The sequence below is a fragment of the Periophthalmus magnuspinnatus genome, chromosome 3, assembly GCF_009829125.3.
Source record: "Periophthalmus magnuspinnatus isolate fPerMag1 chromosome 3, fPerMag1.2.pri, whole genome shotgun sequence".
Taxonomy (NCBI): Eukaryota; Metazoa; Chordata; class Actinopteri; order Gobiiformes; family Gobiidae; genus Periophthalmus; species Periophthalmus magnuspinnatus.
Genome location: NC_047128.1, coordinates 32,564,492 through 32,580,185, shown reverse-complemented (window position 1 = coordinate 32,580,185; position 15,694 = coordinate 32,564,492). Strand labels below are relative to the sequence as shown.

The following is a 15,694-nucleotide window of genomic DNA, read 5'->3' as shown; positions in this document are numbered from 1 at the left end:
CAACAAGCTCCAGTCACAGTATGTGGCATGTTGGGTCAGGAAATCCACATGGTGTCTGCTGCTGAAACAAAGTCATGTTCAGTCTCTTGTATTAAGATAATTAGATATGCAGCATCCAAAAGTAACCATAGACTTTACAGCTTGACAATTACCCAGTGAACCCTTGATCCTAATGTGTGTGCTGGTGGTTCAGGATGTGATGTTTATAGGATTAGTGAGCCTGATACAAGCACATCTGTGTAATCCCAGTCTAATCTCACCTAATCTCATCAGTAATGATATCCTGCAGTAGAACCCACAAGGATAGCCCCTCTCTCTCGCTCTTTCTTACTGAAATACACTTTCCCGGTGTCTCTTTATCAGCTGGTCATTACAAGCTGCTTCATTATCGCTTACAGCTCTGCCAGACACTCACACCACATTGTTTTGCTTCCTACATGTCCACAGCTCCAGAACCAGTCTGAACTCAGAGCGCCCACCCCAGAGAAGGCTGCCTGGTTCCTGGATGCGGCGTTAGCAGCACGGCACAGCAGTCAACGTCCTGACACCAGCGAGGAGGAGCAACGCAACTCACACATGCTGTTCACGCTGCACATTTACCAGTACCGCATGGAAAAGACTGGCAAGGGAGGAAGTGAGTGGCGCTTGTGTTACTACAGTTTACAATATCTGACAATAATAGTGGTTCTTTCAAAAATAAATTTAACGTGGACAGGGAAGGTATTTGACCAGAATTCACTGATTTGGTTTGGTGACCCCAGCTGAAGAATTTGATTTTTTTTTGTTGTCTTTATTTCACTTTAAAGATGCAGTTAGTGGTAGGGTTTAAACTCAAATAGACTATCATTAGTAGTATAACAATAATGACAATACTGGTGTGTGTTAGACTTTTGGACAAACTGTACTGATCCACAAGAGAAATTACTTGGACACAATCACAAGTTAGTGTTATTATTAGTTTGAAAACACAGGAAAACTGATGTTAATTCGATCTTTCTGTACATGTTTCAGTGTCTGGAGGCCGTAGCCGGTTGCACCTGCTGGACCTGGGCAGTTGTGATGCACGAGTGCTGGAGGGAGGAGGAGGAGGAAAGACCAGGGAGAATATGGCTAGCACGGCTCCACTCTGCCTCTCCTTATCTGCTCTGGGAAACGTCATCCTGGCACTAGTCAATGGCAGCAAGCACATCCCATACAAGTAAATGTCATACATTAAAACACTGGCACAACATAGGTCCCTGGTGAATTTACAGAAACGATGGTGTAAAGCCTAGAACGAGAGAAGAAAGGTGCAGAACAACACTGACTTAATGTCATAAACAACAACAGATGCTGTTCCATATTCATCATAGTTAGTTAGCACCTTAACTGAATAGCAATGACAAAAAATTACAATGACACTGTAAAAAGAATAGATTAATTCGGTCATATGCGTACATGTATCATACACAGCAGCCTATGTGCGTCCTTATATTACCGCTCAAATCCAGCTTTCATGTTATTTAGCCTGCTGTGCATGCAGTTAATTTAATCACCGCATTTTACATTTAAATTGCAAAACTGCCTTGTGTACTGCTGAGGGTGTAAAGCTGGTTTGGATGCTGTCGGATTATAAAAGGGCTGGGTGCAATTTAATAATGGAGGGAGTATTGCTGCTGTTGCTCCAAAGGCGACAGGCATTACAGCAGTGTCACTCCTCATACAGAGCACAACATGAATATGCAAGAAATGTATTGTCAAGCCAATGGAATACAGGATGAGGTTACACTGTTTAAGAGCCTTTTTTGTAGATGTGTCGGCACAGTATTAATGAGTTTGTAATTCAGATTGTTTAAAATGAATCTACATTTTAAACATTTCCAACCAAACAAACTAGGGAAAAGATCTTGTAACAGCTTGGATTACTCAAAATATCTCTAGTTGATTCATTTGTCTGTTCATTTATTACATTATTTGACAGTTAAAGCATTTATTGTTTGACAGTTAAACATGAACAAATGTTGGTAACTCAAACCACAAGTGCACAAATCCGTTTTGGAATAACCAACTCAAATCCAAGAGATTACCACAGAGTGTAACCGCTGGACCTACAATATCTCCTACTGTTAAATCTCCCTCTATTTTAAATCCCTTTCCTTTCTTACAATTTTTTTTAAGTTGAGATATATTACAAAATGGAGCTGGGCATCATGGTACAAAATTTAGCATTTTACTTTGGGTCTGGGAACATCACATCGTCTCTCATTAACCGAATGAATTATTTTCACATTGACACACAATAATAGACCTTTACCTGCATCTGTAGTGGAAGCTCATTAAATGGTGAACCAGTTCTACAATACCCCATCACTTTGGGTCCCAGTTTGACTCCTAATCCCTGTCCTGTTCCAGTTCTGTTGCTAGGTAACCGGTGATTTCATGTTCAGGACAATATTGGACATTGTGAATTTGTAGCTGTTCCTCATTCTGTCCAGGGCTGAAATTTAGAAACTAATACATGCTAAATAGATTACATACTAATTCATTATATTAAACACATGGTCTGACTGGTTTGTCAGTCTTGTGTTGCATTGATAACCATAATATAATGTTCCCTCATGAGGAAATCTAAAACCCACAGCCTCATTTGGGTAATTTCAGCTCAGAAATTGCTCCCATTATAAAGCACGCTGTTCCTCTAATAGTCTGTAACTACTGAATTTATATTTATCCAACTAATTTACTTCCCACTGTGCCAGATGAGGTTAAGTGCCAGGCATTTTTAAATCCAATAAAATCTTTTGTTATAAAACCAGAAATGTTAATTAAATCTACTAAGGTGTCCAAAAAGTATTTAAAGGTGCACTATGTAACTCTTGTGATGGAGGGTCCGCCACCTGCTTTGTCTCTGCGGAGATCTTAACCTGAAATGTCCCACACTATGGCATTGAACTTTTATACCTTGCATTTATTTAATTACGGGAGTTTTATTCCTCAAAAATAACTCAACAAACATGTCTTCTTCCTGTGATTGACGTTGCCTCTCCAGAAATATAACCTATAACTTGCCCGATGAAATCACCTGCTTGTCTCCTAGATAAGTTTAATGCCATACAGCGGAATATTCTAGTCAAACTGATATCATCTCTATGGAGAAAAGTCTCATAGTGTACATTTACCTCATGCTTATTATGTTAGCTTCTTATATGTGACACCGATTAAAGACACAAAACGAAGAGGGAATGCAATACAGAAAAGTGAAAAGAATAGTTTATTGATGCCTGCTGCAGCCAACATAAAAACTAGGCTGGAATTCAAGGATGAGAAAGTGGAGTTCAACAAACGGTAGCTTCAATGTGTGAGTGTGTGTGTGTATGTGTGTGTGTGTGTGTGTGCATGTATGAGAGTGTGTGTCTGTGGCAGTGAGCACACATAGAGAGACAAGGCCACTGGCTGTTTTTTGAAGAGGGGGAACTGTTTGTGAGAAGTATTGAGCCACTGCGGAACTACTCAAAGTCAGCCTGCAGGCCCCCCCACACACACACTTACACACACACCCCCACCCCTACACACACACACACACACACACACACTCTCTCATAATGATGATATAAAACATTGTGAATGATTGCACTAGCCCACCCAGGAGACACTTTTAAACATACAGTTTAGTTTTACTTTTCTTCTCTCTGGGGCTGTAAATCATCTTCTAGGGATGGATATGAAAAATGATTTGCACTTCTAGCTAGACTTGGTGGCTTTAATCAGGAATGGCACTGATTAGTAAATATCAATAGTTGCTTTCAGCGCCTGTTGCCTGGTGAGTCATAATCATAGTGTACTGTATATCTAGCTTCGACTAACAGGAAAATTCAGAGACAATTACCCATTATTAATTACTTGTCACTTGTTGCATATGCGTGGGTGTCTGGACTGAAATCGATCCATTTGGTCCTTTATTTTTTTACGGTCTGTGCGTTGATGCTCATGTCTGGCTGTATGTCTGTTTTAAGGGACAGCAAGCTCACCATGTTGCTAAGAGAGTCGCTAGGCAACATGAACTGCCGGACCACCATGATTGCTCACATCTCTGCCTCACCCAGAGACTTCTCAGAAACGCTTTCCACCATCCAGATCGCATCCCGCGTCCTCCGTATGAAAAAGAAGAAAACCAAAGTAACTGTGGTGAGTTTGAACTATTTATCAGCTTCATAAACATGGTAATTCATTGATTTAATGGCTCTTATTTTAGGTAAAGTTAGTGGAAGGTAAAGCAAAGTGAACACAGAAAAGTTTTTGGGTGTTTATTCAGTTATATGGCTGTTTGTAATATGTTTAATTTATTAAACTGCAGTATTATCAATATTAAGGTCAATCACCTAACAAACCTTTCTGTGTTTTTGTTGTTAAAGAATGGTTACATGACATTTTTTAACCCTACATGCATGATCCAGAGTCTTTTTTTCTTACTTTTAAAGTGTTATTATAGTATATATTATGTATAGAGTTGTGGGTGGAAATAGGGGGTAGGTGAAAATGGGACTTTTCTGAGCACTCAAGCCTCATATACCAACATACACAATGCATTAATCAATCATAGAAATCAAGTGTTTAAACGAAGGCAGAGAATGTTTTGCTCTTATAATATCAATCACAAAAATATCCCTAAATCAAACCTTTGACTTGTTCCTACAGCAGTACACGTCCAGTTCGTCTGGAGGAGAGAGCTCGTGTGAAGAGGGTCGTATGCGTCGACCCACTCACCTGCGGGCCTTCCATCACCGTGGCGACACAGACTCAGACCTGCCCCTGCTCCGCCTTTCCAGTGACCAGGATGAGTACTCGAGTAGCGAACAGTCCTGCGATACAGTGATCTATGTGGGACCAAACGGGGCTGCCGTGTCGGACAGAGAACTGACCGACAACGAAGGACCACCTGAATTTGTGCCAATTATTCCAGCGTTACTTCGTGGTAAAACATTGGAGCAGCAAAACCAAACAGCGGGAGTAGCCAATAAGGTACTTCATTAAACCTCATTCAAGGCCACATGTTGAGGTGTAATCAAATAGTAATAGAGGACTTCTTCTTGTACCATTAGGCAGAGAGTCAGGACCAGCCTAGTGCCCCCTCCCACCCACAGTGTGGCCAGTCGCTGCTGGGTCAGCCTCTGCCCCCTGTCCCTGAGGAGGGAGCTGAGTGCCTAAAGTGTAACACATTTGCAGAGCTGCAGGAGAGACTGGACTGCATTGATGGCAGTGAGGAGGTAAAAGCTCATCTTTTATTGTTGTAATTATGCAAATAATGCCGGGAAGAAAATGTAAGTCTTCTCTAAAATGATCTGTCTGTTGATTGCATATCAAATGTCGCAAATGCAAGAGGAGTGTTTTTGCTTTCAAGAAATGATTAATTTGTGAGCGTCTCTCTGTTATTTCTGTTCTTTATTAACAAGATTGTCAGCCAATTTTACTGTTATACTGTGGAATTGGTTTTCTATTTATATTCCTCCCATACACAATGTGTTTGTTTAGGTGGCAAAGTTTCCCTTTGAAGAAGTTCCTGTGAACAGACAAGGAGTCAAATATGAAGCATGTCCCACTTCTGCTGTCTCAAACCCCACAGTGTCTGCTCCTCGCACTGACACTGGTAAAGATCTAGTGTGATTCCTCTTTCCAAACCAGACCATTTTCACTGATGTGATACAGCTGTTATTTTACTTCATTATCTTTCAGATGGCTCTAAGAGAAGGACAAATGACCAGCAGCTGCAGGACATAAAGGAGGTGGTGGAGGAGGCGGAGCTCGCCCAGACCATGATCCACAATCTGACACAGAGGTCCGGATCCCCTATCGTCACCTGCACCAGGAGTGTGCCCGGCAGCAGCAGCAGCAGCACCTCCAATCCTTTGCTCAGGGCCAAGAGCTCCCAGCTACATGACAGGTCTGACTTTGGTTTGACTTTGGACAACCACTTCTGACACAATATTGTGCCAAGATAAGTTGGATTTTTCTTGGTGCACATGTTTTAACTTTTCTCTTGTGTGTGTCTAAATAGTAGAGAAAATCTAAATGGAGGAAGTAATGGAGAAGGAAAGACCCGCACATTGGGATCACCACGCCTGGGCATTGCCAGTCTGACCAAAACTGCAGAATACAGGTGGGAGGCCCATTAAGTAGTTAATGAAATAATGCATTGAATCAAGCATCTCCATAGGTTTACATGATTTCTATTGCCCATTATTTTCTACAGACCTCCAGCATCCCCGTCCCAGCGCTGTAAAGTGTACACACAGAAGTGTGTTATGCCGACAACCCCCCCTCTCTCCTCCAACACTCTGGCCCAGGACTGCCAGGCCTCAGAGGCACCGGCGTCAGACAGTGAGGGCATTAACTGTTAATAATATGTCCATTTATACTGTATCTGTTCTCCTGTCTCTCTTTGAAGAAATATTTTATTATATTTGATTTATTACATACTATAATGCTATTGAACAATACTTCTCTGACATAAAGATATACTTTTCCTGGGATATAAATACATACTTGTAGACAGAAATATTTCCTGGTGCCATTTTGTATTGTATTAGCGTACCAGACCAAATCCATGGTTTTGCCAAATGTATTTTTGTGATTTTGCAGACAGCTTGGCTGCAGATAGTGGTCGCTCCTCCACAGATTCTGTGTTGTCCAGGACTTCTCCTGTCGGCATGAGTCCACAAGTGAAAGAAACAGCTCCATCTCTGTCAGCCAGTCTGGGCTCAGCAGAGACGCTGTGTGATGATGATGTGCCCCCGATACCTCTAGACATGCAAAAAGACGGTAGCTATTACTCCAAGTGTTCTTTTTACAGTCAGTGGTAATATATAAACACATTTATGACTGTTATTCCAAAACTTGTTTAGGCTCAAGTCCGACCACTGATAACCAGATGCATAGTAAGAATGAACTGGTGCACACTGATAGTGAGGCGTACCTCGGTGTTACAACAATTACAGACATACAGAAACATGGTCCAAGCAGCATTATTAGCTTCACCAGCGAAGGCGGCTCTCTCACTGGAACAGTATCCCAAGAGGTCAACGGGGCTGTGCAGGAGTATCATGTTCCCTTCACTACCTCAGGGGTCACAGAAGTTGTGGCCATGGCAGAGGTAATGGCATAAAGAGCTGTAGCTCTTTATATAAGATTCTTTTAGAGCTGTGTATATTTCCTTTGTAAGATTTCTGTTGTGCAAAACATTGCTTTTTTTATTGCTACAGGTTGCCATGGCAAAGTTGCGCGTTGAAGGTGAGGCCTTGGCCACAGTTCTGTCCAGTTGTGCTTCTCCAATGTCTTCGTGGATGAGTGATCTGAGTATGTGCAGTGAGGCTGACCAGTCTCTCCACAGCTTCAGCCAGTCTCAGAGCCAACAGGGAGAGGCCATGGCTGAAACTGAACAGAATGTGACACTTGGATCAGATGAATTGGAACAGACAGAAAATGAAAGTAATAAACAAACACCAACCAAAAATAAGCTGCGCAAGTTGCCTCCACCAATGACTAAAACTACGATCCAGACTCTAGTCGGACCATTTAAAGCTACCATTAGCGTTCATCCATGTGTGGCTGTAAAACCAATGGTAATAAAAGAGCCCTCAGTCCTCTCCTCACCAGTCAAAGGCAGTCTAATTAAAGAGCCCATCAAATGCAGCACACCACTCAGCGGCTGTGTGTCCAGTGAGATGAGCTTTGAAGATCCCTGGTTAAAACGTGGCTTTGAAGAAGGCACATCCACCGACCTTGTCTGTGAAGTGAAGCCTGAAAAGAGGGAAGCAGAGCATTCACAAGTCAACCAGAGTCCAGAGGGCAAAAGCGAGGGGCAAAGTTTATGTAAAGATAGTAAGTACATATGTATGGACTGTGTTTAATAATATAGCTTATAATTATGTGTTGATTAACTTTGTCTTTCACACAACACAGATTATATATATTGTGAGTTGTTGTTTTCTACATAATCTGACTGAGGCTGTATGTTAGTTAGAGCATATGTTCTATGTTCCTAACAGGTGGTCATCAGAACACTTTTGGGAGTGACGTTGTGCTGTCTCCAGATTCCATTAAACGAGTAGGGGATGGTTGTGAGATTATGGCAGTTGTTGCTCAGGGCGACTGCCTCACCACTATCTACAACCCAGACATTCACCAGACGGCCAGTCTGCCACGTGGATGGCATCGCATCAACCGCCATGATGGTTTAGACTACACTGAGTACAGAAATCTCAGTGTAACTTCCTCGACTCCCTGCAGCCCTCGTGCAACACTTGACAGGCGGGGGTCCAATGGAAAAATTGGCTTTTTCTCACAAAAAAGAGGGGGAATCCCTCCTCTGCCACCAGTGCGCAAATCCAGTCTAGATCAGAGGAACCGAGCTGCCAGCCCCCTTCATCAGCCTGGGACAGCTCTCCAGGATGAAGCATGTATTTCTGCTGGTGTTACGAGGCAGCGTGGTGCGAGCATCGACAGCAGCAGACTCTTTAGTGCCAAACTGGAACAGCTCGCCACACGGACCAACTCTCTGGGCCGCACGGGGTCCCACAGCGGCACATACCATTATGAATGTTTCTCTCTGGAGAGGGGGGAGAGCCTCCGAGCAGGAGCCAGAGGGGACAGTGTCATGCCTAGAACTGGCCGCAGCCTCATGCGCACTGGATCACTGTCATCAACAGGCACCACTAGCCCAAGTTTTACTCCCCTCCTGGGGCCAAGCAGCGCTCCCCAGTCACCAGCTAAAACCAGCAGCCAGTCAAAAATCTCTGCTGTCAGTAAGCTGCTAATGACCAGCCCCAAAGGCCGCAGTCTGTCTGCATCAACCACAAAAACACTGAGTTTCTCCACAAAGTCTTTAAGCACTTCTAGCAGTCGCAGCTCCAGCCTTCCACCCAATGGAAAGGTACAGAGATGCAACGATATGTAATAAAATGCATATTGTCTTTAGTTTTCATTAAGTCTTATGTCTTCTTCAGGCTCCAAATCCACCAACCCCAGGGCCTGTTCAACAGCAGGGTCCCACTCTTGGGTCCTGGACCACACAGTCTTTGAGCCGCAGTCGAGGGGGAGGTCTGGCTGCTAAATTGCCCCTTAGAGCAGTCAACGGGCGCATCTCTGAGCTGCTCCAGGGCAGTGCAGGCTCCCGGGCCAGGCCACAAGCCCAAGGAGGAGGCCCCGAGCCTGCAGAGGACAAGACCACTGCTGGGGCAAAGTTAGTTTATTTATTTTCTATTATAGATAATATGTATTGTCTAGTGATGGATGTGCATCTTGATTACTGTGAGTTATTTTGGTATGTTTAAATAGTTTTGATTTCTTTTTTCATGTACTCTATTTCTAGTGGGACAACAGTGAGTTCTGGCCCAGGAGAAGAGAGACCTTCTGGAGTTCAAACCTTACCCTCTCCGTACAGCAAGATCACAGCTCCCAGAAAACCACACCGCTGCAGCAGTGGCCATGCCAGTGACAACAGGTATCCTACAATCACTGTGGAATAAGAACATTTTATTTACACTTTTAACTGTAATTTGATGTGGTGTGTGTGCCTAACAGTAGTGTGCTGAGTGGAGAACTGCCCCCAGCCATGGGTAAGACAGCCCTGTTTTACCACAGCGGGGGCAGCAGTGGCTATGAGAGCATGCTCCGAGACAGCAGTGAGAACACCGGGAGCGCCTCTTCTGCCCAGGACTCTCTAAGCGACCACAGCACTGCCACCTCCTCATCGAGGCGGAGCTCCAAAAGCAGCAAAAAGTGCCGCAGCAACACAGGTCTCCAAATAACACACACTTTATTTAATGATTTAAAGCATGGAGGAGAAAATGTGGTAATGCTCGATAATAAACTGTAAAGCAAGGGACCCTGACTGTAAAATTATCCACACTAACCCTCCATGTGGCCCACAGTGGACAAATTGCTAAAGCTGTAGTTGGAGAATGAGGCAGGTAGGAAAGGTGACCCTGAGCACCCATCTGTGAAATGGTAACGGGATTGTGCTGGTGCAGCTTCTAATGAATACGGCATATATTCCCCAAGACTGTAGTATGGAGAGCCTGCTAATGGCCTCCACGTTACACTGTGAAAATGGATCTGTGCTTGTGATCAGATCAGACAGAGGCTTGCCTGTTCCTTATTAGCGATATAAATTGGAATAATCTTCACCACCCGCATGTTATGAATGCTCTGTACATCCTATCCCTTAAACTAAATCTAAGACGTTTCTTTATCACACATTCACATGTCCAAATACCTCCACTGATTAGTCTTAATGAACTTGTTTTTCACTTTTTATCTTTTCTCTGCACGTTTCCTATCTTTCCAACTCAATTTCCCAGCACTTCTTATCCCTTGGCCAGCTCCAGTTCCTTCATGTGCTGACTCCTTCTCCATAATGAAATACAAATGTCTCTGCTTGACCTTTCTGCTCTGCACGGAGACCAACAGCCTCAGTCTCGTTAAAATCACCACTTTCTTTCATACCCTTTATCTTTCTGCTCCCAGTCAATCTGAAAAGTTGACATGTCAGTTCTTTGCCGTATCGAAACCTAGTAGTGGCCTGGTACTTGGAAATCTGTTAAAGTGGGGTTTAGTTTAGCTGAAATTAAGGGTTAAATTTGAGGTATAGAGCTAACTATTAATTACTATAAAATACAATGCATAACTATACAATCTAAAAAGAATATTTATACATGCGCTATGTAACTTTTCTCTCTGACAACTTTATTGCCTTGCCTGGAATGTTCTACAGTATGACTTGAATATCTCTAAGGCCGCAAACATGTGACAACACCAGACAAAGTTACAAATCAGATCAGTGGAGAGGCTGTCCTGCATGCTTTTTAGCAATAAAAACATCTATAACTGAATGCATGCAAAACTGATAAATAATACCATATTCCAGACAAAGTAATAACACTAGGTTTTAATACAAACATATGATTAATTGAAATAATGTCTAAACATGCTTGATCTCTCATTTTGTCAGGTCTCCAACGCAGGCGTCTGATCCCAGCTCTCACCTTGGACTCGGCCTCTCTCTCCCCATCGCACCGTTCGTCCAAGCAGGGCATCACCTCCTCTTCCTCTTCCTCCTCCAGCCCAGGTGCATGCTGGGTAGACGGACCACTGGGACCACCGGCCTCGACTAACCACCGCGTCCCATCAGCTACAGCCGAGACCTTCGAGATCAAGGTTTATGAGATAGATGATGTGGAGCGACTGCAGAAGAGGAGAGACAGAGGAGGCAGCAAGGTGAGGGGAAAGGAAAAATGACGGGGGACAAGGAGAGGGCAGCCTGAGAGACATGGCATTAGAAAGGTGACAGAAAGGTGGGACTGCTGGGAAAATATGGTCTAATTACTGCAGAGGACACGCAACATATGCCCTAAGAACAAACAACACACACAACATAAGAACTACTAGAGCACAGTCTTAATATGAGGCAGAGCTAATATGCAACCTGAGCAGAATGAATTATTCTTTTGTGTGTTTTTTCATAAAATATTCTACTTTCTTGCTGAGAACCACAGGATTTAAATTAATGCAGGTTTTTGCTTTTACTCATAAATCTATATGTATTCAGAGTGAGGGCATTGTGGGCTTTGGGAAATGGGGAAAAACCATGAAATATATACTTTCAGATTAAAAAAAGAAAAAAAAGAAAAGAAAACATTTAAATCCCAGTTGCTAAGGTGAATCAGTGACCAGTGACAGACCAGAAGCTGCAGGTGCCAGTGTAGAAAACTGGTTAAATGTTAAGTAGTGCGAAGCAGTTATTTATGTATTACTTTATTTAATGGAGACAATGCACAGTAATAAACATTTGTCCAAGAATCAGGGTTTTTTCACACCTGACAGTACCAAGAAGGATATTTTTCTGAATGTTAACTGGGCTCAAGTGCCTGAAGCTGGCAAAGGGCTGATTAGCATCGTAAGGCCATGCAAAGCGTAAGCGTTTGTGCACTGACGGGTTAAAGTGGTTGTTGGGTTGAAGTGCCCGTCAGTGACCCGGGACTCTCACCGTGATGTAGGAAGGTGCGAACGCTTTCTGAAAATGTATTGTTTATTATATAAAAATAAACAAGCACATTGTTTTCACTTCAGAATATATTTTTTTCTTTCTTCTTTTTTTTTTCTTATCAAACCTCGTCCATTTTTCACCCAGTAAAAACTCCCATTGTGTTGTATTGAAAAAGTGATTTAATGTTTTGTGTTTTTGTGCATCAGGAGGTGGTGTACGTGAGTGCCAAGCTGAAAAAGCTGGAGAACAGGCAGCAGCGAATCAGTGAGGTCAGAGCCAAGTACCAGTGTCTGAAGAAAGAGCTGGAGCAAACTAAACAACACCTGATGTTAGAGCCGCACAAATGGACCACAGAGTGTGAGTACAGTCAGAATGTAAATGCAAATATACAAGGGATATACAGTATATATACACCAGGAATGCACCAATAAGATGAATTTAGAAGAGTAAGAGTTACATGTGTGTATTGTGTCCTTTCACAGTTGAACTGCAGCAGGTCTATGAGGTGGACTCACTGGAGTATCTACAAGCGCTTGAGATTGTGACAGACCGACTGGAGACCAGAGTTAACTTCTGCAAAGCACACCTCATGATGATTACATGCTTTGATGTTTCATCCAAACACCGGTAGACCAGAGACAAATGGTAAAACGTAACAGAACATTTCCATTACACAAAGCAATGAATTCAGTGTAGTTTCATTTAAAGTGACCAAGGCCATACACATTTGCTCTGATGTGTGGGAACATTACAACTTCAATGCATCATTCTCTGCTGGAAATGATTAGAAGAACATCGAGGAGCTATTACAAAAATGTGGGCCACAGTGTAAAGAACAAAACTGCCATTTTTGTCAGAACTTGGTGAAAGAGACAAAAGGAGGACAGTTGATCCCATCCTTTTGGAAGCGTGTTTTCTACAGTTTGTGAGGAAATGTTGGGTCCAGAGACACTTCGACTAAGACATTTCTTTTGTTGCTGCAAACAAACCCAGCCAATAGAAAGCAAGGAGGAAATGAATGATCAAAAATAAGTGCCTTGTGACCTTTAGTCTCTTTGTGTAAATGCGCAACCTCTGTATGGTGCTAGCATTACTTATGAAAAAATGCAGCCATTTTAATGTGATGTTTTCCTGAGTCAGTGTTTCTATATGAAATCTAATAATAAATGGGGTATTGTACATGGACAAAATGCAGTTTTCCAATACCCAAGAGGTGTTTATTAAAAGTTTTGTGATGTTTTTACCTTGAATTCGTTCACAAATGGAGCACTACTGAGTTTTCGATCCTCGCCGGCTTACATACACTTACAGTGTTCTCTCCTTAAGTCCCTGGTGCTTTTGTGATTGCTTTTCTGTGTTTACAAAGCAATGAAATGTGTCAATCACTTAGTGCAGGAGCTGAAGGTAAAACGTTTTCTGAATTTAGTGTTGAGCACATTCATCGACAGACTGTCTGTTATTTGTACTGTGTTGTTCCACTTCTAAAAGAACGTGAATGATGTGTCAAGTGTGTGTTTTGTAATAAGAAATATTCATCTTTCTGAGTGCAATGGGACCTTGTAGAGACTATGCCAATCATGATATAGTAGAAAAATGGATATAGGGTATGAAAATGAGCCAAATAAATAAATGGGGTACTGCAATTTTGAGAAATATAACGATTCATCCTGGGTTGGAGTTAGACAGAATAGAAAAAATAATAATAATATATTAAAAATACATTTATATAATATAAAGTGAAGTTGAAATCAGAGGCGTATGTCTCTGCTTGGTTCTGCCTCTCATTTGTTCTGTGGTGCTTGAGATGTTATTGACAAAATCTTTGTACAAATATAAATATATGGAAAGTCCCTCTGAAATGCTACAGTGCTTCTTCTGCATTATTCATGTCACTACACCCTCGGCATTCTGGGTAATTGTGTTTATTGCTGTTGAAAGGTAAAAGCAGGAGAAGGCAGGTTTCTCTGAGCAAAGAGACGTCTGTTCATGTATTTCTCATTAAAAACATTCTTTTTGATGGGAACTCTAAATGTTGGTCATTAATTTTCCATCATGTACAGCTAAATAGACAGATGAAGCATGATGCTGTCGCTACCATAGAGCTCTGATCTTCTCCTGCTTTTAACTCCACATTCACTACAAGTCATGAATGATGGTTTATTTATTTATGTAGGCTAGTCACTTCCAGTGTCCTTATTTATTTACACATTACAGTTTCAGGGTTACTATGCATTTAAATGGAATAACTGTACATACATGTCCATGTTACATATGAATTTATACACTCATTGACAGTGTACAAGGCTTGTCTTTATTTTCTATATTTTTCACTTCAGTTGCTCACTTTTTTTTTGAGGGAACAGTTTAGTGTTACAAAAACATTCAAAGTTTTCACATGAAGACTAATTGTGGATTTAACATGCTATGTGTGGCTATATGTAATTCGTTTTTATAAATTTCACTGTCAAATCTGCTCAAAATCTGCACTTTATTACCCAAGCAATATTTCAGTATTCCAATATTTCAATCAGTATGTAACTCCGGATGCATCATGGCAGACGATCAAGTATCTATAGTATAACACTGACTTTAAACTGGTGTCCATGTCGTCTAAAGGTTGAAAGGTTCTAAGATTGGTTATAGTAATGTGCAAAAGTAAGACAAAGTGCAACAAATGTAAACATAATGTGCAAATGTGGATTGTATTTATGTGTCTGATATTATAAAACAAGCACTGAGAAGTCTGTAATATTTCCTTAACCAAATAAATGGTCAGTTTTACTTTGTTGTATAATTCTAATTTGAGATAAAGGTCAAAAATACTGTACAACTTCTTTACAAATGACTTTTTACCATTGTGGCTCAGTACAAAAGCATAAGGTTTTATTAAAAATACTCTCTACTTTTGCACATTACTCTATGACTATGACATGACAGCGTCTCTAAACTCACACACAGCATGTTAAACACCCTGAAAATGTATATGTCAGTGTTTGTTTCTGGCCATATTTCTCACAACAGGTGTATTTACAGCAATGGCAAATATTGTTAGCGCTATTCAAAATGACCCACTGTAAATCAACTTGCACAGAGGGATAGAGTGAGCAAATACGTGCCGCTTTTGTGATTTAAGGCTAGAGTACAGATTTGCAGTTTTTGGAAATGAGGAGTGACACATTGTGCAGACAGGAGAGCAGATGGAGGGATGTAAATAAAGGAATGTATTGGAAGAGTTGACATGAGTCTTCCATCTTTTTCTGCACCAAACCGACAGATGCACACACCAGACGTTCACGCCGCGTCAAGGGCTGGCTTCAAGCTTCAATAATCACACTGTCTGGCTAAAGCTAAGACACGCAATGCGATGAGTTAATTTATAGTAGAAGGGAGGAATCTGCTCCATCTTCAAATGATAATGAATACTAAAGAGGATAAGGTGGTGCTCAAATAGTGTACGCTTTGAGTCAATCCCAAGCCAGAATAAATAGAGGCTTTGTCAGGTTGAACATCTGGTGTAATCAATCAACTCATATGGGAAAAATGGCTCTATTAGAGAAGAGATGGAGATACGCATAAGCATGTCACCAAACTAAGTTGCAGGTAAGTTCTGTGGAGAGGCAGCCCTGCTCACAGTAAAAATGTTTAAGGTATTTTAAGTAATAAAAACACCTATAA

The 15,694-nt window shown here is 41.7% G+C and overlaps 1 protein-coding gene across 1 annotated transcript in view; it reads left to right on the top strand.

The window, feature by feature from the left end:
- kif26ba (kinesin family member 26Ba) overlaps positions 1–13,684 on the top strand; it is a 57,048-nt gene extending 43,364 nt beyond the window's left edge. Inside the window, exons 10-28 of the mRNA XM_055230793.1 lie at positions 448–634; positions 1,012–1,198; positions 3,993–4,164; positions 4,675–4,998; positions 5,079–5,243; positions 5,509–5,569; positions 5,683–5,917; positions 6,032–6,133; positions 6,227–6,346; positions 6,635–6,829; positions 6,886–7,126; positions 7,236–7,812; positions 8,022–8,905; positions 8,979–9,214; positions 9,344–9,475; positions 9,556–9,770; positions 10,985–11,250; positions 12,226–12,376; positions 12,502–13,684. Of these exons, the coding sequence (XP_055086768.1) occupies positions 448–634; positions 1,012–1,198; positions 3,993–4,164; positions 4,675–4,998; positions 5,079–5,243; positions 5,509–5,569; positions 5,683–5,917; positions 6,032–6,133; positions 6,227–6,346; positions 6,635–6,829; positions 6,886–7,126; positions 7,236–7,812; positions 8,022–8,905; positions 8,979–9,214; positions 9,344–9,475; positions 9,556–9,770; positions 10,985–11,250; positions 12,226–12,376; positions 12,502–12,650 (4,599 nt within the window). The 3' untranslated portion in view covers positions 12,651–13,684. The remainder of the gene's footprint in view (positions 1–447; positions 635–1,011; positions 1,199–3,992; positions 4,165–4,674; positions 4,999–5,078; positions 5,244–5,508; positions 5,570–5,682; positions 5,918–6,031; positions 6,134–6,226; positions 6,347–6,634; positions 6,830–6,885; positions 7,127–7,235; positions 7,813–8,021; positions 8,906–8,978; positions 9,215–9,343; positions 9,476–9,555; positions 9,771–10,984; positions 11,251–12,225; positions 12,377–12,501) is intronic.
- Positions 13,685–15,694: the final 2,010 nt, after the last annotated feature.